This window comes from Sus scrofa, chromosome 13 (genome assembly GCF_054392235.1).
Source record: "Sus scrofa isolate SSC_HxYL_T2T_F1_AM1 chromosome 13, Sscrofa_HxYL_maternal_Yorkshire_Landrace_v2.0, whole genome shotgun sequence".
Taxonomy (NCBI): Eukaryota; Metazoa; Chordata; class Mammalia; order Artiodactyla; family Suidae; genus Sus; species Sus scrofa.
This window is the reverse complement of record NC_139395.1, coordinates 155303244-155329893: the sequence shown is the minus strand read 5'-3', so window position 1 is coordinate 155329893 and position 26650 is coordinate 155303244. Positions and strand designations below refer to the sequence as shown.

Below are 26650 nucleotides of genomic sequence, written 5' to 3'. Positions count from 1 at the left end.
TGGGCTTTTATCAAGTAAGGATGGGACATTGAGATTGGTAGAGAAGGAGTGACACCATATGCTGAGAGAGAAGAATTACAAGCCTTGGATTCTCATTGTCTTATTAATAGGGTTCAGTGGAAACTTTGTGCAGTATTTTCATTTCTGCCTCCGCCAAAAAAAAAGAAAAAATGCTTTCCAATTTCCACACGTAAATATGTGCTGTACATAAATTCTCTATAGCTCTTCAAGAACTCTGAAGAGCCTGAGATGTACCCCATTTGTCTGCCACAGTTCCATGAATGCCATTAGAACTCAGCAAACTGCTGGTTCAGAGATTTAGGATCATTTATTCTTTAGAGCAGAAGTGGCCAAGTATCAGCATTTTTTGGGCTGAGGAACTGAGGCTCAGGGATCACTTCACAGGGTGATGTGAAGAAGGCTGGGTAGCAGCTGCATGTACACTGGGTTGCATCACAGGAAAGGAACAGCAAGCTTAGGAAACCCAAATCTTAAATAATGGGCAGTAAAAAGACTGCCCTTTGCTCAAAGAGAGACAGGATCTCTGACTTCTATGGCTGTAAGCACACCTGCTCCTTGTTCCAGAAACAGACACTTTCTATTGTCCAAGATTGTTTCCCATACAAAGAAAAGGGCAGGCAGTTCCCCAATTGCAAGACAAGCAGAAACATGAGAGACCCATGGACAACTGTCTCCCAAACCTGTATAGTATAACTTTGATTTGTATTATTAACTAGCACTCCTCTACAATCTAATTTCATAAAAATCACATATTAGTCATTTCTGTGCAACAGTATTACCACAAACCTAGTAGTAATACAGACATGTTATTAATCTCTCTGTACTTAGGCATCTGGGGATGGCTTAAGTGGCTCCTCTGAGTAGGGTCCTACAAGCCACAATCAAGATTTGGGCTGAGGAGTTCCTGATATGGCTCAGTGGGTTAAGAATCTGACTAGTATCCATGAGGATGCGAATTCGATCCCTGGCCTCACTCAGTGGGTTAAGGATCCAGCATTGCCTCAAGCTGCAGCATAATTCACAGATGCAGCTCAGATCTAATGTTGCTGTACCTGTGGTGTAGGCCAGCAGCTGCAGCTCTGATCCAACCCCTAGCCTGGGAACGTCCATGTGCTACAGGTGTGGCCCTTAAAAAAAAAAAAAAAAATTGGGGCTGAGACCACAGTCTCACCTGAGGTCCTTCTGGAGAAAACTATGCCTCTAAATTTCATTCAGGTTGTTGGCAGAATTCAGTTTCCTGGAGTTGTGGGACAGAAGGATTTCATTTCTTGCTTGCTGTGTATCAGAGGTCACCCTCATCTCTGAGGTTACCTGTAGTTCTTTACCTTGGGGTTCCCCAACAAGTTCATTTGCTTCCTTAAAGCCAGCAAGGGAAGGAGTGAGCAACTCCAGCAAGATGGCCACTACAGTCTATGTAAAGCAACCATGTGGTCATATGTCTATAATCACCTATAATCATATTTAACATCTTCTATTGGTTAGTGTCTTCCAATGTGTTTATCAAAGGGTTGTTGGCTTTGGCTGTTGGCTGGCTCTTGGCTTCTTTACATAATTTATCCTATAGAGCGAGGAAGTCTTTCTGAGGAAGGAACATCTTAGCTGAAACCTCAAATGAGGAGTGAGTCTGCAGGGATAAGATGAGGGGCAGGGGTGTTCTGGGAAGAAGGAACAGACAGTGGGAAATGTAGTCATACCCTAAGACAGAAAAACATTATCATGTCGTTATAACACGGTATTTTATTTTTTTTCTTTTTATGGCCGCACCTGTGGCATATGGCAGTTCCTGAGCCAGAGATCAAATTGGAGCTGCAGCTGGGGCCAACACCACAGCCAAAGCAATGCCAGATCCGAGCTGCATCTGCAATCTACACTATAGCTTGTGGCAACGCCAGATCCTTAACCCCCTGAGCCACGCCCGGGATTGAACCTATGTCCTCGTGCATACTAGTCAGGTTCTTAACCTGCTGAGCAACAACTGGGAATGCCCAGAAAGTTCTTTTTATAGAAGAATCCCAGGTAAGAAGGAAATTGTTGAAGATATTAGAAATTCACTGTTCTAGATGAAAATCCTGAGATACCAAAATAAAGTGTAAAGAATTTTTTAGATCTTTTGATCAGAAAAAAAAATCTTGGACTCAATCAGGGAAATTTGAATATATACTAAATTTTAAATATAAAGGAATTATTAATTTTGTTAGATTTGATAATGGCAATTATGTTAAAAATCTGTATCAGTTTGAGATGCAGATTAAGGGTAAAATAATGTCTGGGATTTGAAAATGCTCAAGCAAAAGGAGATAGTAGACAGGTGAAACTGGACTGGCAAATTCTTGATAATTATTTACTCCGTGATGATTAGCGCCAGCTCATTACTAAAAGTGGATTCACTCTTGCCTATGTTAAGACATTTCCAGAGTCCTGTTGTGATGCAGCGAATCCGACTAGTAACCATGAGGTTGCTGTTTGATCCCTGGCCTCTCTCAGTGGGTTGAGGATCAGGTGTTGCTGTGAGCTGTGGTGTAGATAGCAGACCCTGCTTGGATCCTGCGTGGCTGTGGCATAGGCATAGGCGTGGCTGTAGCTCGGATTGGACCCCTAGCCTGGGAACCTCCATATGCCGCTGTTGCGGCCCTGAAACAAAAACAAAAACAGACATTTCCATAATAAGTAGTTTTAAAAAGCAAGTCAGTGCGGAATACACCACATCATCTTCGGCTGATTTAATTAGTGCCCAGGGCTCAGAAAGGGGTAGCAGAATGCAGATCAACAGTTACTAACTACCCACCCCACCCCAAATCCTGATTCCCAGGGCAAGGGTTCATAGAGTGTCAAAGTCCAACGTTTAGGAGCTTTCTCAGCTAGCAGAAAAAGCCCCGCGGAAAGGGGATGTCCGAAAGGAAAGCCCCCGACTATTTTTTTCTGAGATTTCCCAGGGATTTCCGAAAGAGGTCGCGGAGTGAAACCGGCAAATCACTGCTGGATTTGAGCAGTAGCCTTTTCCCCAGCCTGCGGGCCCCGCGCATTGATCCTGGATGTACAACTGAAAACTCAAGGCTTGGCCTCTGGAATGAAGCGGGCAGTGTAGCAGATCCTCCCCCGGCCTACTACTTTCCCCTTTTTCCTTCTGAGTGCTGTCCTTTCCTCCCAACCCCTTTCTCCACCCCTCCCGCTCCTTCCCTCTGCACACTTCCTGTCCTCCCGCCCCTGCGCCACGCCCCACGCCTTCCTGCAATCCCCCCGTCTTCCTCCCGGTCGCCAGCCCCGCGCCCCTCCCTTCACTAGCCCCGCCCAGGTTCTTCATCCAGCCCGCCTTTCCTGACCCTCGTCCCGCCCCGTCCTTGTCACTCGGCTCCTCCCCTCTCATGCTAGTTCCGCTCTTCCCTTCTCCGCTTGCGTGCTGTCCTCGCTCCGCCCTTCGTTTCCGCTCTTCCAGGGGGTTACCATAGCTACTGTCCACACAACAGCTAGGTCTCTCAAGTTGGTCCTGGCTGACTGCAGGGCAGAGCCGGCACCATGAGTCATGTTGTGACCATCACCGAGCCCCAGGCCAAACCTCAGATGTCTCAAACCCAGTGCAGAGGGAAGTCGGGGACCTGGGGCAACGTCTCCGCTAGTCGAACGTATGATTTCCTGTATGGTAAGGGCGGCTCCAGATCTCCCTCCTGAGTTGTAGACTCCTGGGACAGATGGGCTTTGAAGATGGTGGGACCTGGCCAGGAGGCTCAGCGGAGGAAAGACTGGCCTCAGGACAGATCCCTTGTCTTGTCTTGGATGGGCAGCTCCAAGCCCTCTGGGTGGTGCACTCTAGGGCATCTCTGAAGACTCAGGTGAGCTGCGTCTTGGAGCAGGGGTAGGGAACACCTGACTCTTCTTCACCCGCTTTTCTTGATAATTTGCACAGCCCAAAGCAATCTTTCTGAAACCCGTTACTGGAGTTTTGGTATCCCATACAGTACCCAATGATTTGCATACTTGGAAATGTTACTGAAGAAAGTTTGGGTGCTCCACTCACAGTGAGGTCAAACAAACCAAAAGAAAAAGGTTTACTGTAGGGCCAAGCAAGAGTGGCTTGGTTCAAACCCCCCCGAAATCCCTGATGGTTTTGGGGAAAAAGTTTTCAATAGCAATATTTAGGGTGAAGGCTGAAGGGTATGTGACTTTTTTTCCTGAGGTCACAGAGGGATGCTTCAGCCATCTTGTGTTGAAATTGCCATCTGGATCACCTGGGTGGGGGCCTTAGTTCTGCAGAAGAGCTCAAAGATAATGTTCTGTATATTTCTTGAGGAGGAACCAGGATCTTGCCCCAAGGCTGCAGTAGTGTTTCTTGACTTCTCCTGACTTGTCTCTGCATCCCCTCCTTTCTCATTATCCACTGTTTGAATCTGCTCTTTGAAACTCAGGTAAGGTCAAGGAGGCTATATGAAGCCTATTTCCTACAAACAAGAAGGAGGGGGGGGGTTGGGGGCACACAAAGGATTTGTATCCATCAAGGAGCCCTATAGCATCCTGCTTGGTTTCAGAGACTGACTCAACACTCCCACATTCAAACTGCATAAAATGCCCTTCCAGTTCTCATTCTCTGGCCTCTTCCAAATTTGGCATCTAGGTAAGGAAGGGCCAGTTTATTTCATCTTTGTTTTTAGCTTTCTCTTTTCTTCAAGCTTATTCTTAACCATTAAAGTATTGTTTATAAACTATGTCCACTAGGTCCTTTGGGCCAGTAAAGCCCCAGTTTATTTATCTATTTATTTATTTTTGTCTTCTTGCCATTTCTTGGGCCGCTCCCACGGCATATGGAGGTTCCCAGGCTAGGGGTCTAATCCGAGCTGTAGCCATCAGCCTACGCCAGAGCCACAGCAACGTGGGATCCGAGCCACGTCTGCAACCTACACCACAGCTCACGGCAACGCCGGATCGTCAACCCACTGAGCAAGGGCAGGGATCGAATCCTCAACCTCATGGTTCCTAGTCGGATTTGTTAACCACTGTGCCACGACGGGAACTCCAGCCCCAGTTTATTTTAATGCTCTGATTGTTCATTTAGGTTCTGGATCTTTTACTGGACCATAAGTTCCCTGAGTTCTGAAGCTCTTCTACTATACATTTTTGTAGCTTCTCAGTATCTATTCCAGTTCTGGTACATATGTTAGGTGCTTCATACTTTATTATGAATTATTTATTGAATTATTCAATTTACCACTATAGTAATTATAATCAATAAAGCATGATTTTTCCCAGTTTCGCCCCTCTTGACCTGAACCTTATATTACTTTTTTTTTTTTTTGGTTATGCCAGCGGTATATAGAAGATCCCAGGCCAGGGATTGAACCCTAGTGACAATGGCGAGTCCATAATCTACTGAGCGACCAGGAACTCAGTGAACCTTGTATTACTTTTAACCATGTGGTATCTCTTCTGGGATTCCAAGGGTCTTTTTTGGATAGGAATCTTTAGGGTAGCTCTTTCCTGGCCCTGAGAATACATACTGATCACTTACATTTGTGTACTGCTTAACAGTTAACATCCTTCTTTTATAAATTTTGCCTCATTTATATACAATTTTGCATTTCACTTTATGTAATACTTTGTATTCTCAAGCACCTCCCTTGAAGTGCCCATAATACTTCCCTGAATCTACATTTGTTGATGGATTAGTAGCCATACTACTGCCCTGCTAATTAAAGAGGTTTTTTTGTTTTTTTAGGCCTGCACCTGCCACATATGGAAATTCCCAGGCTAGGGGTCAAATCAGAGCTGTAGCTGCTGGCCTATACCACAGCAATGCAGGATCCGAGCCTTGTCTGCAACCTACACCACAGCCCACAGCAATGCTGGATCCTTAACCCACTGAGTTGGGCTAGGGGTTGAACTGACATCCTCATGGATACCAGTCAGCTTGTTACCTTTGAGCCACAATGGGAACTCCTCTCTTGGGTTTTGAAATACTCCTTCTCTCTCATCATTATTTGGTTGTGTCAACTTCCTGAGCTTATTAAAACTATTTCTACAATATGGGTAAATTAGCTGAGGGGCTCTTTCATGATTTCTATGGGAAAACTCCCCCCCCCCCCGCCCCAAAATTCATGGGCTTTTTTTGCCCTGCCACACCTGAATATGGAAGGTCTTGCCAGGGACTGAATCCAAGCCGCAGCTTTTTTATTTTTTTATTTTTTAGGGCAGCACCCACAGCACATGGAAGTTCCCAGGCTAGGGGTTGAATCAGAGCCATAGCTGCTGGCCTACACCACAGCCACAGCAATGCCAGATCCAAGCCATATCTGCAACCTACACCACAGCTCACAGGATCCTTGACCCACTGAGCAAGGCCAGGGATTGAACCCACATCCTCATGGACACTAGTTGAATTCATTACTGCTGAGCCACAATAGGAATTCCCTGTTTATATATTTTAGTTTTGGTTTTTAATCCTTTGTTGGTTGCATCATTTACAAACATATTCTCCCATTCTGTAGGTTTTTCATTTTGTGGATGGTTTTATTTACTGTGCAAAGCTTTATAAGTTCGATTAGGTGCCATTTATTTTTGCCTTTATTTCTTTTGCCTTGGGAGACTGATCTGAGAAAATATTGCTATGATTTATGTCAGACTATTTTGCCTATATTCTCTTCTAGGAGTTTTATGGTGTCATGTCTTATATTTAGGCCTTTAAACTATTTTGAGTTTGATTTTTGTAAATGATGTGAGGGAAAGTTCTTTCATTGATTTACATGCTGCTGTCCATCTTTCTCAGCACCACTTATTAAAGAAACTCTTTTCTCCTTTATATATTCTTTCCTCCTTTGTCATAGACTAATTGACCATAGATTCATAGGTTTATTGCTGGGGATCTCTATTCTGTTCCACTGATCTAATGGTTGTTTTTGTGTTGGTATCATGCTGTTCATATTACTATAGCTTTGTATTACAGTCTGAAGTCTGAAAGGGTTATGCCTCCAGTTTTGTTCTTTTTCCTCAGGGATTCTTTGGCAGTCCTGGATCTTTTGTGGTTATATACAAGTTTTAGGATTATTTGGTCTAGTGTGAAAAATGTCATGGGTATTTTGAAAGGGATTGCATTAAATCTGTGGATTGCTTTGGGTAGTATGGGCATTTTAACAGTATTAACTCTTCCAGGAGTTCCTGTTGTGGTGAAGCAGAAACAAATCCGACTAGGAATCATGAGGTTGAGGGTTCGATCCCTGGCCTTGCTCAGTGGGTTAAGGATCTGGTGTTGCTGTGAGCTGTGGTGTAGGTCGCAGGCATGGCTTGGATCTGATGTTGCTGTGGCTGTGGCATAGGCTGGAAGCTGTAGCTCCAATTGAACCCCTAGCCTGGGAACCTCCATATGCCTCAGGTATGGCCCTAAAAAGCAAAACAACAACAATAACAACAACAACAAAAAACAAACGAGTATTAATTTTTCCAGTCTAAGAGCATGGGATATCTTTCCATTTCTTTGAATCACCTTCAGATTCCTTTATCAATGTCTTATAGTTTCCAGCATATAGGTCTTTTACTTCCTTGCTAAGGTTATTACTAGGTATTTTATTTTATTTTTTGATACAATTTTTAAATGGGATTTTTAAAACTTCTTTCTAATATTTCCTTGTCAGTGTAAAGAAATGCAACAGATTTCTGTGTATTAATCTTGTATCCTACTACCTTGCTGAATTCATTTATTAGTTCTATAGTTTTTGAGTGGATACTTTGTCATCTGCAAATAGTGACAATTTTATTTCTTCCCTTTCAATTTGGATACCTTTTTTTTTGTTGTTCTTATCTAATTGCTGTGTCTAGCACTTCCAATATTGTATTAAACAGAAGTGGTGAGAGTGTGCATCCTTGTTCCTGAATTTAGTTAGAAGACTTTCAGCTTTTCACCATTGAGTATTTCATTGGCTGTGGGTTTGTGGTAAATGGCTTTTATTGTGTTGAGATGTATGTCCTCTATACCCATTTTAGTAAATTTTTAAAATTTTATGGTTGCACCACCCCCTACCTGGCATGTGGAAGTTTCTGGGCCAGGGATTGAATCCCAGCCACAGCTATGGATTATGCTGCTGCTGTGGTAATGCTAGATCCTTTAACCCACTGTACTGGACTGGGGATTGAACTTGCACCTCTGCATTGATCAAAGTTGCTGCAGTCCAACTCTTAATCCACTGTGCCACAGCAGGAACTTCAAGAGTTTTTAATCATAAATGGATGTTGAATTTTGCTAAATGCTTTATGTGTATTGAGATGATTATGTGGATTATGTGGGTTTGTTATCACATTGATTGATTTGCATATGTTGAACTATCCTTGCTTCCTGGAATGAATTCATCTTGATCATGGTATATGATTCTTTTTAGGTATTGTTGAATTGGTTTGCTAATATTTTGTTGAGAATTTTGGTGTCTATATTCATCGAAGATATTGGCCTATAATTTTCTTTTTTGGTAAAGTCTAGATATTTTCCAAGAATGTGCCCATCTCTAAATTTTTTTTTTTTTGGCAACGCGCATTACATGTAGAAGTTCCCAGGCCAGGGATTCAACCTGAGCCACAGCAGCAACAGTGCCGGAACCTTAACTTCTAGGCCACCAGGGAACTCTCACCATCTCTAAATAAGAAATAATTCTTGTCATCTAGAACTACTTTGTACCTCCATATTCTGGGAGAAGAATTTTATTTCCAATTTTCCAAACTAACTGGTTGAATTTCTCCACCCTTTCCTTTCTAACCTGATCCAGCAACTGCTACTGTCACTTGCAATACTTTCCCTTGAGATTTTTCTGGAAGTGTAATACCTTCTTTGGTTATAGTTTCAGCTGAACTTCTTTCAACCAATATTCCATCAGAGAAGGGAAGAAATGTTCTTTTTTTATTATTACTCAATGAATTTATTACATTTGTAGTTGTACAATGACCTTCACAATCCAATTTTATAGGATTTCCATTCCACAACCCAAGCACATCACACCACCCCCCAAACTGTCTCTTTTGAAGACCATAAGTTTTTCAAAACTGTGCAGTATCTGTTCTGCAAAGAAGTTCAGTCTGTGCTTTTTTCAGATTCCATATGTCAGTGAAAGCATTTGATGTTGGTGTCTCATTGTATGGCTGACTTCACTTAGCATGATAATTTCTGGGTCCATTCATGTTGCTAAAAATGCTGGTATTTCATTCCTTTTAATGGCTGAGTCATATACCACATCTTCTTGATCCACGCCTCTGTCGATGGACTTTAGGTTGTTTCCATGTCTTGGCTATTGAAAATAGTGCTGCAATGAACATTAGAGTACATGTGTCTTTGCGAGTCGTGGTTTTCTCTGGATAGATGCCCAGGAGTGGGATTGCTGGATCAAATGTTAATTCTATTTTTAGTTTTCTGAGGAATCTCCATACTGTTTTCCACAGTGTTTGCACCAATTTGCAATCCCACCAACAGTGTACTAGGGTCCCCTTTTCTCCACACCCTCTCCAGCACTTATTGTTTATAGACTTTTTGATGATAGCCATTCTGGCCAGTGTAAGGTGGTACCTCATCGTGGTTTTGATTTGCATTTCTCTAATAATGAGTGATGTTGAACATCTTTTCATGTGTTTTTTGGCCATCTGTATGTCTTCTTTGGAGAACTGTTTAGATCTTCTTCCCATTTTTTGATGGGGTTGTCTGTTTTTTTGGTATGGAGCTGCGAAGGTGTTTATAAATTTTGGAGATTAATCCTTTGTCAGTTGATGCACTGGCAATGATGTTCTCCTATTCTGTGGGTTGTCTTTTTGTTTTGTTTAGGGTTTCCTTTGCAGTGCAGAAACTTTTAAGTTTGATTAGGTCCCATTTGTTTATTTTTGTTTTTATTATCATTACTCTAAGAGGTGAATCTGAGAAGATGTTGCTGTCGTTTATGTCAGAGTGTTTGGCCTATGTTTTTCTCTAAGAGTTTTATACTATCTGGTCTTGTATCTAGGTCCTTAATCCATTTTGAGTTTATTTTTGTGTATGGTGTTAGGGAGTGTTCTAATTTCATTCTTTTACATGTGGCTGTCCAGTTTTCCCAGCACCGCTTATTGAAGGGGCTGTCTTTTCTCCATTGTATAGTCTTGCCCCCTTTGTCATAGATGAGTTGGCTGTAGGTGCATGGGTTTAATTCTGGGCTTTCTATCCTGTTCCACTGATCTATATTTCTGTCTTTGTGCCAGTACTATATGGTCTTGATGACTGTGGCTTTGTAGTATAGTCTGAAGTCAGGGAGCCTGATTCCTCCAGCTCCATTTTTCTTTTTTGGAATGGCTTTAGCTATTCTGGGTCTTTTGTGCTTCCAAACAAACTTTAAAATATTTGTTCTAGTTCTGTGAAAACTGTCCTTGGTACTTTGATAGGGATTGCATTGAATCTGTAGATTGCCTTAGGCAGTACAGTCATTTTGATCATATGAACTCTTCCAATCCAAGAGCATGGTATGTCTTTCCATCTATTTGATTTCTTTCAGTCATCTTTGATTTCTTTCATCAATGTCTTATAGTTTTCAGAGTACAGGTCTTTTGAGTCTAGGTAGGTTTACTCCTAGGTATTTTATTCTTTTGGATGCGATGGTAAATGGGATTGCTTACTTAATTTCTCTTTGTGATATTTCATTGTTAGTGTATAGAAATGCCATTGATTTCTGTGTATTAATTTTGTATCCCAGAGTTCCCGTTGTGGTGCAGTGGTTAACGAATCCGACTAGGAACCATGAGGTTGCGGGTTCGATCCCTGCCCTTGCTCAGTGGGTTAAGGATCTGGCATTGCTGTGAGCTGTGGTGTAGGTCACAGATGTGGCTTGGATCCCGCATTGCTGTGGCTCTGGCATAGCTGGCGGCTACAGCTCCAATTGGACCCCTAGCTTGGGAACCTCCATGTGCCATGGGAGTGGCCATAGAAAAGGCAAAAAGAAAAAAAAATTAATTTTGTATCCCGCAACTTCACCAAATTCATGGATCAGCTCTAACGGTTTTCTGGTAGAGTCTTTAGGATTCTCTAGGTATAGTATCATGTCATCTGCAAACAGTGATAGTTTTACTTCTTCCTTTCCAACTGGATTCTTTTTTATCTCTTTTACTTCTCTGATTGCTCTGGCTAGGACTTCCAAAACTATGCTGAAGAGTAGTGGCGAGAGTGGACATCCTTGTCTTGTTCCTGATCTCAGCAGGAATTCTTTCAGCTTTTCACCATTGAGAAGGATGTTAGCTGTGGGTTTGTCATATATGGCCTTTATTATGCTGAGGTAGGTTCCTGATATGCCCACTTTCTGAAGTGTTTTTATCAGAAATGGGTGTTGGATTTTGTCAAAGGCTTTTTCCACATCTATTGAGAGGATCATATGGTTTTTATTCTTCAGTTTGTTAATGTGGTGTATCTCACTGATTGATTTGTGGATATTGAAGAATCCTTGCATCCCTTGGATAAATTCCACTTGATCATGATGTACAGTCCTTTGTATTGCTGGATGAGGTTTGCTAGCATTTTGTTGAGAATTTTTGCATCGATGTTCATCAGTGAAATTGGCCTGTAGTTTTCCTTTTTTGTGTAATCTGTGTCTGGTTTTGGTATCAGGGTGATGGTGGCCTCATAGAATGAGTTTGGGAGTATCCCTTCCTCTGAAATTTTTTGGGATATTTTCAGAAGGATAGGTGTTACCTCTTTTCTAAATGTTTGATAGAATTCGCCTGTGAAGCCATCTGGTCCTGGACTTTTGTTTGTTGGAAGTTTTTTAATCACAGTTTCAATTTCATTTCTTGTGATGGGTCCATTCATCTTTTCTATTTCATCTTGGTTTAGTCTTGGAAGATTGTACTTTTCTAAGAATTTGTCCATTTCTTCTAGGTTTTCCATTTGATTGGCGTATAGTTGCATATAGTAGTCTCTTATGACCCTTTGTATTTCTGTGATGTCTGTTGTTACTTCTCCTTTTGCATTTCTAATTTTATTGAGTCCTCTCTCTTTTTTTCTTGATAAGTCTGGCTAAGGGTTAATCAATTTTGTTGACCTTTTCAAAGAACCAGCTTTTTGTTTCATCTTTTCTGTGGTCTTCTTCATTTCTATTTCATTGATTTCTGCTCTGATCTTTATGATTTCTTTCCTTCTACTAACTTTAGGTCTTGTCTGTTCTTCTCTCCCGAGCTGCTTTAGATGTAAAGTTAGGTTATTTGAGCTTTTTCTTGTTTCCTGAGGTGGGCTTGTATTGCTATAAACTTTCCTCTTAGAACGGCTTTTGCTGCATCCCATAGGTTTTGGAGTATCTTTGTTGTCATTTGCTTCTAGGTATTTTTTAATTTCCTCTTTGATTTCTTCAGTGATCCATTGGTTGTTTAGTAGCATGTTGTTTAGTCTCCAGGTGTTTGTGTTTTGTTGCAGTTTTTTTCTTATTGATTTCCAGTCGCATAGCGTTGATTTTCTCTTTGTCTTTAATTTTGGTCAGTTTGATTAATATATGACTCGGTGTATTCCTCCTTGGGTTTATTTTTTGTGGTACTCATTGTGCTTCCTGGATTTTGAGTGAGTGGTTCCCTTCCCATGTGAGGTAAGTTTTCAGCTATTATCTCTTCAAATATTTTTTTCTGTCCCTTTCTGTCTCTCTTCTCCTTCTGGCACCCCTATAATATGGATGTTGGTGCATTTAACGTTGTCCCAGAGTTCTCTGAGACTCTATTCATTTGTTTTTAATCTTTTTTCTCTTTTCTGTTCTGCATCCGTAATTTCTACTAATCTGTTCTCCACTTCACTTATTCGTTCTTCTGCCTCCTGTATTATGCTGTTGGTTGCTTCTAGTGACTTTTTATTTCAGTTATTGTATTTTGCATCTCTTCTTGTATAAGTTTTATATCTTGTATGTCTTTGCTCAGTATTTCCTGTAGGTTATCCATCTTTGCCTCCAGTTTATTTCCAGTGTCTTGCATCATCTTCAGCATCAACAGTCTAAAGTCTTTTTCCTGGAGGCTGAGAATCTCCTCATCACTTAGCTGATTTTCTGGGGTTTTTCCTTTCTCCCTCATCCGAGTTATAGTTCTCTGTCTTTTTTCATTTTTATAGGTTTTTGGTGTGGTGACCTTTTTACAGACAATAGAGTTGTAGCATCTCATACTTCTAGTGTCTACCTGCCTTGTGGCTGAAGTAGGTATGGGGGCTTGCTATAGCCTTCTTGATGGGAGGGGCTGATGCCTGCCTAGTGGTTGGTGGAGCCAATTCTAATCCCTCTGGTGGGTGGGGCCTAGTCTCTGGATGGGATTAGAGGCAGCTGTGTGCCTGAGGGGTCTTTAGGTAGCCTGTTTACTGAGAGGCAGGGCTGTGATCCCACCTGGATTGTTGTTTGCCCTGGGGCTTCTCAGCACTGACTGGCTGACTGACAGATGGGGCCAGATTTCCCCAAAATGGCTACCTCCATAGAAAGGCACACTGCTGAATATTCCCGAGAGCTTTGCTTCCAATGTCCTTCCCTCACAATAAGCCATGTTCACCCCTGTTTTCCCAGGATGTCTTCTAAGAACTGCAGTCAGGTTTGACCCAGATTCCTATGGAGACTTTGCTTTGCCCTGGGACCCAGTGCATGTGAAAGTCTGTGTGCACCTTTTAAGAATGGGGTCTCCGTTTCCCCCAGTCCCATGGAGCTCCTGCACACAAGCCTCACTGGCCTTCAATGCCAGATGCTCCGGGGGCTCTTTCTCCCAGTGCCAGATTCCCACACATTAGAGTTTGATGAGGGGCTCAGAACTCTCCTGTAGGTAAGTCTCTGTGAACCAGTTACTTTCCAGTCTGTGGGGCTTCCCACCTGTGAGGTATGGGGTGCTTATATCACATAATCACCCCTCCTACCTCTTGATGTGGCCTCCTCTTTGTCTTCTGGAGTAAGATATCTTTTTTATGGTTTCTGGTCCATTTGGTTGAAGATTGCTCAGCCTTTAGTTGTGAATTTTGTTGTTTTTAGGAGAGAAGTTGAGCTCCAGTCCTTCTATTTTGCCATCTTAATCCCATCTCGGGAAGAAATGTTCTAAATGCCTGTGTGCCATAACTCCAGCTGCCACAGCTCATACTCTGCTCTCATGCCTATTTTTAGTTATTTAAGGAACTTCTACACTGTTCTCCATAGTGGCTGCACAAATTTACGTTCCCACAACAATGTAGGAGGGTTCCTTTTTCTCCGCCCTCTTTCCAGCATTTATTATTTGTAGACTTTTTAATGATGACCATTCTGACTGATGAGGTAATACCTCATTGTAGTTTTGATTTGCATTTCTCTAATAATTAGTGATGTTGAACATCTTTCCTTCTGTCTTTTGGCCACCAATATGTCTTTTTTGGAGAAATTTCTTTTTTTTTTTTTTTAGAAATTTCTATTTGGGTCTTATGCTGATTTTTTTTTAGGGTTTGGGATTTTTTTGTTTCTGTTTTTGTGTTTTTAGGGCCACACCTGCAGCATATGGAGGTTCCAGGCTAGAGGCTGAATTGGAGCTGTAGTCGCTGGCCTACACCATAGCCACAGCAATGCCAGATCTGAGCTGTGTCTGAGACCTACACCACAGCTCACAGCAATGCGGATCCTTAACCTACTGAATGAGGCCAGGGATGGAACCTGTGTCCTCATGGAGCCTAGTCAGATTCGTTTCTGCTGAGCCATGACAGGAACTCTTGTTTTTTTTGTTGTTTGTATTGAATATTAAACCATATATACTGTTTGTCTGTTATGGAAATTAATCCCTTGTTGGTGGCATGGTTTGCAAATATTTTCTCCCAGTCCATAGGTTTTTTGCTTTGTTTTGTTTATGGTTTCCTTTGTTGTGCAAAAGCTTTTAGGTTTAATTAGGTACCATTAGGGTTTTTTTGCTTTTGTTTCCAGTATTCTAGAACACAGATCCACAAAATATATTGCTGCAGTTTCTGTCAAAGAATCTTCTGCCTATGTTTTCCTCTGGGAGTTTTATATTTAAGTCTTTAATCCATTTTGAGTTTATTTTTGTATATGTTGTTAGAGGATGTTCTAATTTCATTCTTTTACATGTAGCTGTCCAGTTTTCCCAGCATCAGTTATTGAAGAGACTATCTTTTCTACATTGTGTATTCTTGCCTCCTTTGTTGTAGATTAAATGACCACAGGTATGCACATTTATTTCTAAGCTTTCTATCCTGTTCCATTGATTTATGTGTCTGTTATTGTGCAACTGTCATACTATTTTGATTATAGTAGCCTTTTATTATAGTCTGAAGTTAGGGAGCATGATTCCTCTAGCTCCATTCTTCTTTCTCAAGACTGTTTTGACTATTCAAGGTATCTTATGTGTCCATACAGATAAAAAAATTTTTGTTCAAGGTCTGTGAAAAGTGCCATTGATAATTTGGTAGGAATTGCAATGAATTTGTACATTGTCTTAGGTAGTATGGTCACTTCAACAATATTGATTCTTCCAACACAAGAATATGGTATATCTTTCCATTTGTTTGGGTCATTTTTAATTTCTTTCTATAGTGTCTTAGAATTTTTGGAATATAAGTCTTTTGCCTCCTTAGGTAGATTCCTAAGGTAGTAAAATTCCTAGGCATTTATTCTTTTGTGTGCAAGGGTAAATGGGATTGATTCCTCATTTCTCTTTCTGATCTTCTGTTGTTAGTGTATAGAAATGCAACAGATTTATGTTCATTCATTTCCTATCCAGCAACTTTACTGAATTCATTAATGAGCTCTAGTAGTTTTCTGGTAGCATCTTTAGGATTTGTCTAGTATCACATCATCTGCAAACAGTGACAATTTTACTTCTTCTTTTCTTTTTTTCCTTTTTTGGCCATGCCACAGCATATGGAGTTTCTGGGCCAGGGATCAGATCTGGAGCTGCAGTTATGACTTATGCCACAGGTGCAGCAGTGCTGGATCCTTTAACCCACTTTGCTAGGCCAGTGATTGAACCTGCATCCTGACACTGCAAAGATGCTCCTGATCTCATTGTGCCACAGTGGGAACTTCTTACTTCTTCTTTTCCACCTTGGATTTCTTTTATTTCTTTTTCTTCTCTGATTGGTGTGGCTAAGACATCCAAAACTATGTTAAGTAAGAGTGGTGAGAGTGGGCATCCTGTCTTGTTCTTGATCTTAGAGAAGGTGCTTTCAGCTTTTCACCATTGAGTATGATGTTAGCTCTGGGTTTTTCACATATGGTTTTTATTATGTTGAAGTATGTTCCCTCTATGTCCATTCTGAAGATATTTTTTGTTTTTGCTTTTGCATTTTAGGGCTGTACCCAAGGCATATGGAAGTTCCCAGGCTAGGGGTCAAATTGGAGCTGGAGCTGCTGGCCTATGCCATAGCAACACAGGATCCAAGCTGCATCAGCGACCTACACTGCAGCTCACGACAGTGCTGGATCCGTATACCCAAAAAGCAAGGCCAAGAATCAAACCTGAATCCTCATGGATACTAGTTGGGTTCATTGCCACTTAGCCACAATGGGAATTCCCTGAAGATTTTTTTTTTTTCTTCCCAGTGTACAGGAAGGGGATCAAGTTATCCTTACATATATACATTCCCCCCCCCCGACCCTTTGTTCTGCTGCAATGAATATCTAGACTTAGTTCTCAATGCTATTCAGCAGGATCTCCTTGTAAATCTATTCTAAGTTGTGTCTGATAAGCCCAAGCTCCCGATCCCTCCCACTCCCTCCCCCTCCCATCAGGCAGCCATAAGTCTCTTCTCCAAGTCCATGATTTTCTTTTCTGTGGAGATGTTCATTTGTGCTGGATATTAGATTCCAGTTATAAGTGATATCATATGGTATTTGTCTTTGTCTTTCTGACTCATTTCACTCAGTATGAGAGTCTCTAGTTCCATCCATGTTGCTGCAAATGGCATTATGTCATTCTTTTTTATGGCTGAGTAGTATTCCATTGTGTATATATACCACATCTTCCGAATCCAATCATCTGTTGATGGACATTTGGGTTGTTTCCATATCCTGGCTATTGTGAATAGTGCTGCAATGAACATGCGGGTGCAAGTGTCTCCTTTAAGTAGAGTTTTGTCCGGATAGATGCCCAAGAGTGGGATTGCAGGGTCATATGGAAGTTCTATGTATAGATTTCTAAGGTATCTCCAAACTGTTCTCCATAGTGGCTGTACCAGTTTATATTCCCACCAGCAGTGCAGGAGGGTTCCCTTTTCTCCACAGCCCCTCCAGCACTTGTTATTTGTGGACTTATTAATGATGGCCATTCTGACTAGTGTGAGGTGATATCTCATGGTAGTTTTGATTTGCATTTCTCTTATAAAAATTTTTTTTCAAAGAACCAGCTTTTAGTTTCATTAATGTTTTCTATTTTTCTTTTTAAAATCTCTATTGTTTAATTTATTGCTGCTCTGATCTTTATGATTTCTTTCCTTTACTGACTTCGGGTTTTATTTATTTTTCTTTATCTAGTTGCATAATGTTTAGGCATAATGTTAGGTTGTTTCTTTTAGGTTTTTCTTGTTTCCTGAGGTAGACTTGTATTGTTATAAACTTCTCTCTTAGAACTGCTTTTGCTGCATCCCATGGGTTTTGTTTTGTTTTGGTTTGTTTTTTAGGGCCGCACCTGTGGAATATGGAGTTTCCCAGGCTATAGGTCAAATCGGAACTATAGCCGTTGGCCTACAGCAGCCACAGCAAAGCCAGATCTGAGCCTCGTCTGTGACCTACACCACGGCTCATGGCAAAGTGGATCCTTAACCCACTGAGTGAGGCCAGGAATCGAACCTGCATCTTCATGGATCCTAGTCAGATTCCCTTCTGCTGAGCCACGACAGGAGTGCCCCCATAGGTTTTGGATTGTTATGTTTTCATATTCATATGTCTCTAGGTAGTTTTTGATTTCCTCTTTGATTTCTTGAGTGATCCATTGGTTGTTTAGTCCATATTGCTTAGCCTCTACATGTTTGTGCTTTTTGCTCTTTTTTTCCTGTCATTGGTTTCTAGCCTCATAGCATTGTAGTCAGAAAAAATGCTTGATATGATTTCAGCTTTCTTGAATTTACCAAGGTTGATTTTTTTTTTTTTTTTTTTTTTTTTTTGTCTTTTTGCCATTTCTTGGGCCGCTCCCGTGGCATATGGAGGTTCCCAGGCTAGGGGCTGAATCAGAGCTGTAGCCAGAGTATTTGTCTCCTCCTTGCAGGATCTCAGGATGGGACATCCAAATTGTGGCTTGATCTGCTTGCTCCCCAGCCCATTCATGTGGACCTTCTCTTCCTCCCAGATTCCTTCCAGGGTTGCGGGTCCCAATTCAATGCCTTTTTATCCATTCTACCCAGTTATGTGAAGCTTTTTCTTGCAGCTTTGGTTGTATAGGAGTTCTGCCAGTTTCCAAGTAGTTTTCTTTGAGAATTGTTCCACATGTAGATGTATTTTTTTTTTGTCTTTTTTTTTTTTTTTTTTTGCTATTTCTTTGGGCCGCTCCCGCGGCATATGGAGGTTCCCAGGCTAGGGGTCAAATCGGAGCTGTAGCCACCGGCCTACACCAGAGCCACAGCAACGTGGGATCGGAGCCGCGTCTGCAACCTACACCACAGCTCACGGCAACGCCAGATCGTTAACCCACTGAGCAAGGGCAGGGACCGAACCCGCAACCTCATGGTTCCTATTCGGATTCGTTAACCACTGCGCCACGACGGGAACTCCTGTAGATGTATTTTTGATGTGTTTGTAGGAGGAGGTGAACTCCAAGACTCAATCATCTTGATACTTCCAGTTGCTAACTTCTTTTTTTCTTAATTTTAAAAATTCAAATATAGTTGATTTACAATGTTGTACCAATTTCTAATGTGATCTGGGGGGTCCCTCAAACATGGTGGGACCACAAGAACATGTAGAGGCTAAGCATTGAATCTCAGGCACACAGGCCCTGAGCAAAGTGTTCATGTATATATATTCCCCTTCTGATATTATCTTCCATCATGTTCTATCCCAGGAGATTGGATATAGTTCCCTGTGCTATACAGTAGCACTTCATTGCTTATCCATTCTAAATGTAATAGTTTGCATCTACTAAACCCAAACTCCCAATCCATCCCTCTCCGCCTTGGCAATCACAAGTCTGTTCTCTATGTCTGTGAGTATGTTTCTGTTTTATAGATAGGTTCATTTGTGCCATATTTTAGATTCCACATATAAGTGATGCCATATGTCATATGGCATTTGTCTTTTTCTTTCTGACTTACTTCACTTAGGGAGAATCTTTAGTTGCATCCATGTTGCTGCAAATGGCATTATTTCATTTTTATTATGGCTGAGTATTATTCCATTGTATATATGTACTACATCTTCTTAATTTATTCATCTGCTGATGGACATTTAGGTAGTTTCCATGTCTTGGCTTTTGTGACTGGTGTTGCTATGAAAATAGGGGTGCATGTATATTTTTTAATTATACTTTTGTCTGGATATATGCCCAGGAGTAGGGTTGTTGGATCATATGGTAGTTCTATATTTAGTTTGCTGAAGAATTGCCATACTGTTTTCCAGTGGTTGTATCAATTTACATTCCTACCAACAATGTAGGAGTGTTCCCTTTTCTCTACACCCTTTCCGGCATTTGTTATCTGTAGACTTGTTATTGGTGGTCATTCTGACTGGTGTGAAGTGGTACCTCATTGTAGTTTCTATTTGCATTTCTCTGATAGAGATGTCAAACATCTTTTCATGTGCCTACATATGGCCATCCATGTCTTCTTTGGAGAAATACCTATTTAGGTCTTCTGACCATTTTTCAATTGGGTTGTTTGTTTGCATTGTATGAGTTGTTTTCATATTTTGAAGATTAAGCCCTTCTTCTTTTTTTTTTTTTTTTTTTTTTGTCTTTTTGCCTTTTCTAGGGCCGCTCCCGCGGCATATGGAGGTTCCCAGGCTAGGGGTCTAGTAGGAGCTGTAGCTGCCAGCCTATACCACAGCCACAGCAATGCAGGATCTGAGCCATGTCTGCGACCTACACCACAGCTCACGGCAACGCCAGATCCTTAACCCACTGAGCAAGGCAAGGGATTGAACCCGCAGCCTCATGGTTCCTAGTCAGATTTGTCAACCACTGAGCCACAACAGGAACTCCAGATTAAGCCCTTCTTGGGTGCATCATTTGCAAATATTTTCTCCCATTCCGTAGGCTATGTTTTTGTTTTTGTTTTTGTTTGTCTTTTGTCTTTTCTGGGCCACACCTGCAGCATGTGGAGGTTCTTAGGCTTGGGGTTGAATTGGAGCTACAGCTGCCAACCTACACCACAGCCACAGCAATGCCAGATCCAAGCCAAGTCTGCAACCTACACCACAGCTCACAGCAATGCTGGATCCTTAACTGTTTTGGTTTTTTTTTTTTAATTTAATTTTTTAATGTTTTCCTTTGCTGTGCAAAACCTTGTAAGTTTGGTTAGGTTCCATTTGTTTATTTTTGTTTTTCTTTCTATTGCCTTGGAAACTGACCTAGTAAAACATTTGTATAATTTATGTCAGAGAATGTTTTGTCCATGTTCTTTTCTAGGAGTTTCATGGTGTCATGTCTTATGTTTAAATCTTGAAGCCATTTTGAGTTTATTTTTGTGAATGGTGTGAGGGTGTGTTCTAGTTTCATTGATTTACAAGCAGCTGTACAACTTTCCCAGCACCACTTGCCAAAGGGACTGTTTTTTCCATTTTATATTCTTGCCTACTTTGTCAAAGATTAATTGTTGGCTAACTTCAAAGATTGATCAGTTGCTAACTTGAAGCCTTATTTTCCTTGCTTATAAAACGGAGGTCTAGTGACTACCTCATTGGGTTTTTGTGAGGATTAAAAGGAATATTGCAAATAAAGCCCTTAATACCTGTCTAGGAGTAAGCAAGTGATAACTTGGTGACTGCTATTCCTGGGGCATCTCAGTGACCTCTCTACTGCTTTTGAACCCTCTTTGTGAGCACAGTTGTAGCATATATTGCAGAATATATAGTCCTGAATCATACAATATTATGTCATTATCTTCTTTGGATGCAAGAATGTTTCTATAGATACCATGTCTTCATACTCCTTATGGAAATAAGAGGAAGAAGACTTATTATTTATTATTCAGCCTTAGGGAAAATGTGGGTTATGTGGATTAACCTCATTTCAGATGACCAGCACAACTGCAACCACTGACCCAGTGGTATCAAATTGAGAAGCAATGGGAACTGGACTGATTAGGAATGAAGAAGCCAGATTTTATGCCCTCAAATTATAGGCTACTGAATTTTTATTTTTTGGCCATATCCATAGCATGCAGAAGTTCCTGGGCTAGGGATCGAACCCACACCACAGCAGTGACAATGCTGGATCCTTAACTCACTAGGTCACCAGGGAACTCCATAGGCTACTGAATTTGTAGGAGGAATGAATGCACGTATTTAAACAGAAGAAAGAATACAGATTCAACATCTCTTACATGTTGGGAATAGTATGGGGCAAAATGAAATTTCTATATACTCTTGTTTTAAGTGATTTAAGAGATACCACTGGGTTAGTGGTCGGAATAGCGTTGTTCATTTGAAATTGGGTAACCAGGGATTTTTTTAGGTTCTGGAAATTGATTCAGATCATCTAAATTCAGAAGAAACTTAGTTCAAAATTATAATACAAATTTATTAATTTCTGTGGAGAAATATATGCTACCAAGACATGTAGACTAGTTGGTCAGGGTATTTGTTTCTTAAGAGATGTCTACTTAAGAAATCAAGTCTATACCTGAAGATTGCTTGAGGATTTAATGTCAAATTGTTGGATTTTAAGGATTAGTATAATCAGTCATGAATATTCTTTGTTACTTTAAAAATACACCTAATAGGCGTTCCCATTACGGCACATCGGAAATGAATCCGACTAGGAACCATGAGTTGAGGGTTTGATCCCTGGCCTCACTCAGTGGGTTAAGGATCTGGCATTGCTGTGAGCTGTGGTGTAGGTCACAGACGTGGCTCAGATGTGGCGTGGCTGTGGCTGTGGCATAGGCTGGCAGCTGTAGCTCTGATTTGACCCCTAGCCTGGGAACCTCCATACGCCACGGGTGTGACCCTAAAAAGCAAAAAAAAAGGTACACCTAACAAACACATACTTATAGCAGCAGGGCAATCTTTTGTTGAACTTGGAGAAATAATTTAGTCCCATCTGAAGGGGTGAATTCTGAAGATAACTGGTCTTTTTTATCTTATTAGAGAATGACTTTTTCTTACCCTTTCTACTAGTTCTGGATGGTACTGTTAAAGAGTTTGTATCTCTCTGTGAACTGATTATGGGAGGTATGCCCAAATTTATTGTTTCTTTCATTTGCAAGTAGGTGTAGTGTGTGTATACATGGTCCTTCCTCTTGGCATATTTCTAGGACTATCCAGACCCAGAGGTGGTTTGTTCATAGGAGAGAAGAGAGCTTGTGTAGATTATGATGCTTTGAAAACACGTTCAGCATTCTTTTTGCATTCTTTTTTTTTTTTTTTTTTTGTCTTTTGTCTTTTGTCTTTTGTCTTTTTAGGGCTACACCCCCGACATATGGAGGTTCCCAGGCTAGGGGTCAAATTGGAGCTATAGCTGCTGGCCTACACCACAGCCACAGCAACATGGGATCTGAGCCACGTCTGTGACCTACACCACAGCTCATGAGAAGGCCAGATCCTTAACCCACTGAGCGAGGCCAGGGATTGAACATGCAACCTCATGGTTCCTAGTCAGATTCCTTTCCGCTGCACCACAGAGGGAACTCATCTTTTTGCATTCTGATTCTATTAACTGACTTTGGAATCCACAGAGAAGAAATGCATCTCATAGACTCTCACTGGTGGTAGAGGAGCAGGATATGAGCTACAGCAGAGTTAGACAATATCTAAATTTTCTAATTTGTTTTCCAACTGAGAATTTATGTTGCTTTATCATTATTCTCTGCCTAAGAATAAATATGTTCTGGAGTTCCCGTCGTGGCGCAGTGGTTAACGAATCCGACTAGGAACCATGAGGTTGCGGGTTCGGTCCCTGCCCTTGCTCAGTGGGTTAACGATCCGGCGTTGCCGTGAGCTGTGGTGTAGGTTGCAGACTCGGCTCGGATCCCGTGTTGCTGTGGCTCTGGCGTAGGCCGGTGGCTGCAGCTCCGATTCAACCCCTAGCCTGGGAACCTCCATATGCCGCGGGATCGGCCCAAGAAATAGCAACAATAACAACAACAAAAAAGACAAAAGACAAAAAAAAAAAAAAAAAAAAAAGAATAAATATGTTCTATTCCTTAGGCTACCTTATTGTCTTTTTCACAGATCCGTTGTTTATTGTGTCAAGTGAAAAGGACCACAACCGGGCAAATAATCAGGCCACTCTGATTCGAAGCAAACTGGTAGGTCTAATTCATCCACTACGGCAGCCTCATGCACCTGCACCATCTCGTTTGGCTTACTGCACTGATCAGACTGACTAATCACTGAACCTCCACCGGATTTTATGTTCTTTTTTTTTTTTTTTTTTTTTTTTTTTTAAGGGCCACACCCTTGGCATATGGAAGTTCCCAGTCTAGGGGCTGAATCAGATCTGCAGCTGCCAGCCTGCACCACAGCCACAGCACTGCCAGATCTGAGCTGCGTCTGAGACCTACACCACAGCTCAGGGCAACTCCATATCCCCTACCCACTGAGCAAGGCCAGGGATTGAACCTGAGTCCTCATGGATACTGGTTGGGTTTGTTACCACTGAGCCACGATGAGAATGCCTGGATTTTATATTCTGCAGAAATTACCTTGCCATGATTACTAGGGGACAAAGTATCTTTAATACTTGTGGCGCAGTGTAAATATTAACTAACTAATAGCGAATAAAGGACTAATCATAACTTAAATTATCTCAGTGAAAAAGGTAATTCATGCCTGTGTTGAAAGAGTTCAAGTAGTATGAACTCATATACGGTATAAAGTAAATGCTACCTTTAGCCCTCTTCACATGATCATCCACTGTCATCAGTTTCTTGAGAATCTTTCTGGAGATATTCTTTGCATATACCAAATAGCCCTCATTCTATGCCACATACAGAGTGTTTTTTTACCTTTTATTATTTATTTATTTATTTATTTATTTATTTATTTTTAGGGCCACAGGTGTGGCATATGGAAGTTCCCAGGCTAGGGCTGGAATCAGAGCTACAGCTGCTGACCTACAACATATCTCACGACAACGCCAGATCCTTAACCCACTGAGTGGGGCTAGGTATCAAACTGCATCCTCATAAATATTAGTTGGGTTTGTTTCTGCTGAGCCACAGTGGGAACTCTTTTTTTACCTTTTAAAAGCTTACAATAGCAAGGTACTTTAGAAAATCTGATGGTATAATTTTGTCCTTTTTTTCCCTGCCTTCCTTCCTAACATTAGAGAAGGGTTCCCAGGTTTAGAACCATGTTCAGTAGCCTGTTCCATTATCCCAACCATTCTGTATATTGGAGCAAGGCTGACCCTGTTCCATCATTCATCAGTCGGGAATGGAAGGGACTCGAGGAGAGACACAGAGAAGCCTTCCGGCACCTTGCTGAGTAAGTGTCAGGTAGCTTTAGCTGCTACTCACATTTTTAATGAATGCATTTTTCTTCTTAAAACTTTTATTTATTCATTTTGCATTATTTTAAAGTGTACAATTATGATGTTAGAGCAGTTGGGCTCATTTTTCTTTCTTAATCCATTGACCAAAACAAGCCTGATTTAGGAACAGTGGTTCTAGGTTTATTGGTTAGTAAATGTGCTCAGAAGGTTGCAGTGACTATGTATATTACATGACATATTGGCCACCCAAGGTAGAAGTGACTGCATTTGTTGTTTCTTTGATCCATCTTAGAAATTGCAAGTGTACATTTCTCCTAGTATCCTATATAAATATATTTTTTGGAGATTTGCAGCCAAAGAAACTTTAGATACAAGACTCTTGAATTCCTTATTCTTTTAATTATTTACAGATTCATACCTAGTAACTCTTTAAACATGCTACCTTACAGCCAGACATGAAAGTTGTTTTTTAAAGCTTTGTAATTCTCATGGCTATTAACTAGAGGTGGGCACTTTTGTATGTGGGATTTCATAAATTAATTCATTTATTCGCTCTCAGCTCCTCTTGTTGACTCCTAGCTTCCTGGCTCAGGGAAAGTAATTATTCTAGTCTGACATGTGGGGTAGTCAAATGCGTGTTATAGAAGACTTTGCTGTCAGTCTGAGATACCCTATATATCTCCTACTAAGAGAAATAGAAAGTAGAAATTATATTTGGACATGATATTATTAGACCTGAATGTTTTCCTGCTTCATTTTAGAACTGATACTTCTTTTCTGATGCCCAAAGAAGTTTATGAAGATCCTGATGTTACTGGAAAGAATCGCTATAAATATTTTGAAAGGTAGAAAATAATTACTGATTAATATGAACCCTACTATTATTAGAGACCTCTTTGTAGTTATGATAGCAGCTATCATTTTTAAGGGCATACCATATGCCAGACATCATTTTATAAGTGCTTTTCATATGTAATAACAATTTTCAGAACCAAATTATAGGTTAGTGTATACTGTCCCCATTTTACCAGTAAGGAAGCTAAAATCAAGAGAGGATAAGTAAATTGCTCAAGGTCGCATTAATTAGCAGGTGGCAAAAATAGTGTTCCAACTAAGTCTGCCTGACTTTAGGGGGAATAATTGCAAATAAGAATATATATTTGAGAACAAAATGAAGTCATCAAATGCAGTGAGATACAGCAAAGACACCATGACAGCCATAGTGCAGGGGAAATTGTTAAAAGTGAGCAAATAGATGACATTTGCTCTTTCTGTATGAATGTTGCCAAATCTACCATGGTCAAAAGATGCACTTTTTCTCATTTGTGATTAATACTCATGTGATTAATAGTCATCTGATACATTTGCCTCAGATTGAAGTAAGATAAGGATTTCCTTACAGGTCTTATCTGAGATAGCAAAATAGTCTTGACATCATATCTACATAAGTTCATTTAAGAAATTACATTTGTAATCCACATTTTTATGAACAGTCTCCTTATGGAAGTTTTATAATGCTGATTTTTTTCAGAAAAATGTTAAGTTGTTAACATAGTATACTCAACTCCTAGACTATTTGGCGGGGGGTGGATTTTTTTTAAACTAAATCATTGAGAATTTCAGAATGTCTCAGGGAACTTAAGTTGCTGGGAGATAATGACCTGTTGAAGCTCAAGTATAGGACACTGTTTCCCAGAGTGTGGCTTGTTTCCCATCTGTAGAAAAAACTGGGATATTTATCCAAAACATGCAGATTCATTGGCTCTACCTTATGTCTACTGAATCTGCTGGGCTAGAGCCTGGAATTTGCATTTTAAACAAGAATCTTCCCACTCTCCAATGATTTTGTGTATGTTAAATTTGGAGGATGACTGATATATAAGATATTCAAACTCACTGATTTCAAGGGACAAATACTGGTATTGGAAGAAAGCTTGGAGTACATGCAATGCAAAAATCCCACAGCTTTCTGTTTTCCTTTCTCTCCCAGGCCTTTTCTTCCATTTCATCAACGGGTGCCATTCAGTGTTGTTTATGCATCAACCAGGTAAGTAACCATTATTTTAAAACTTTTTTTCTAGCTTATTTTATATATTAC

The 26650-nt window shown here is 40.8% G+C and overlaps 1 protein-coding gene across 24 annotated transcripts in view; it reads left to right on the top strand.

Moving 5' to 3' along the window:
- The window catches only part of CFAP91 (cilia and flagella associated protein 91), a 163714-nt gene that overhangs the window by 30919 nt on the left and 106145 nt on the right, over positions 1-26650 (top strand). For 13 of the 24 annotated variants that reach the window (XR_014824728.1, XR_014824715.1, XR_014824717.1 and 10 more), the window contains exons 1-5: positions 3439-3658; positions 23289-23365; positions 24388-24545; positions 25314-25397; positions 26543-26599. Coding sequence is in view for 7 of the 24 variants with exons in the window: in XM_003132654.5 (XP_003132702.1) it covers positions 3535-3658; positions 23289-23365; positions 24388-24545; positions 25314-25397; positions 26543-26599 (500 nt within the window). In the remaining 17 variants the exon portion in view is untranslated. Of the gene's footprint in view, positions 1-3438; positions 3849-23264; positions 23366-24387; positions 24546-25313; positions 25398-26542; positions 26600-26650 lie in introns of those variants that run through there. The other 11 variants (XR_014824718.1, XR_014824722.1, XR_014824723.1 and 8 more) reach the window with 2 other exon arrangements.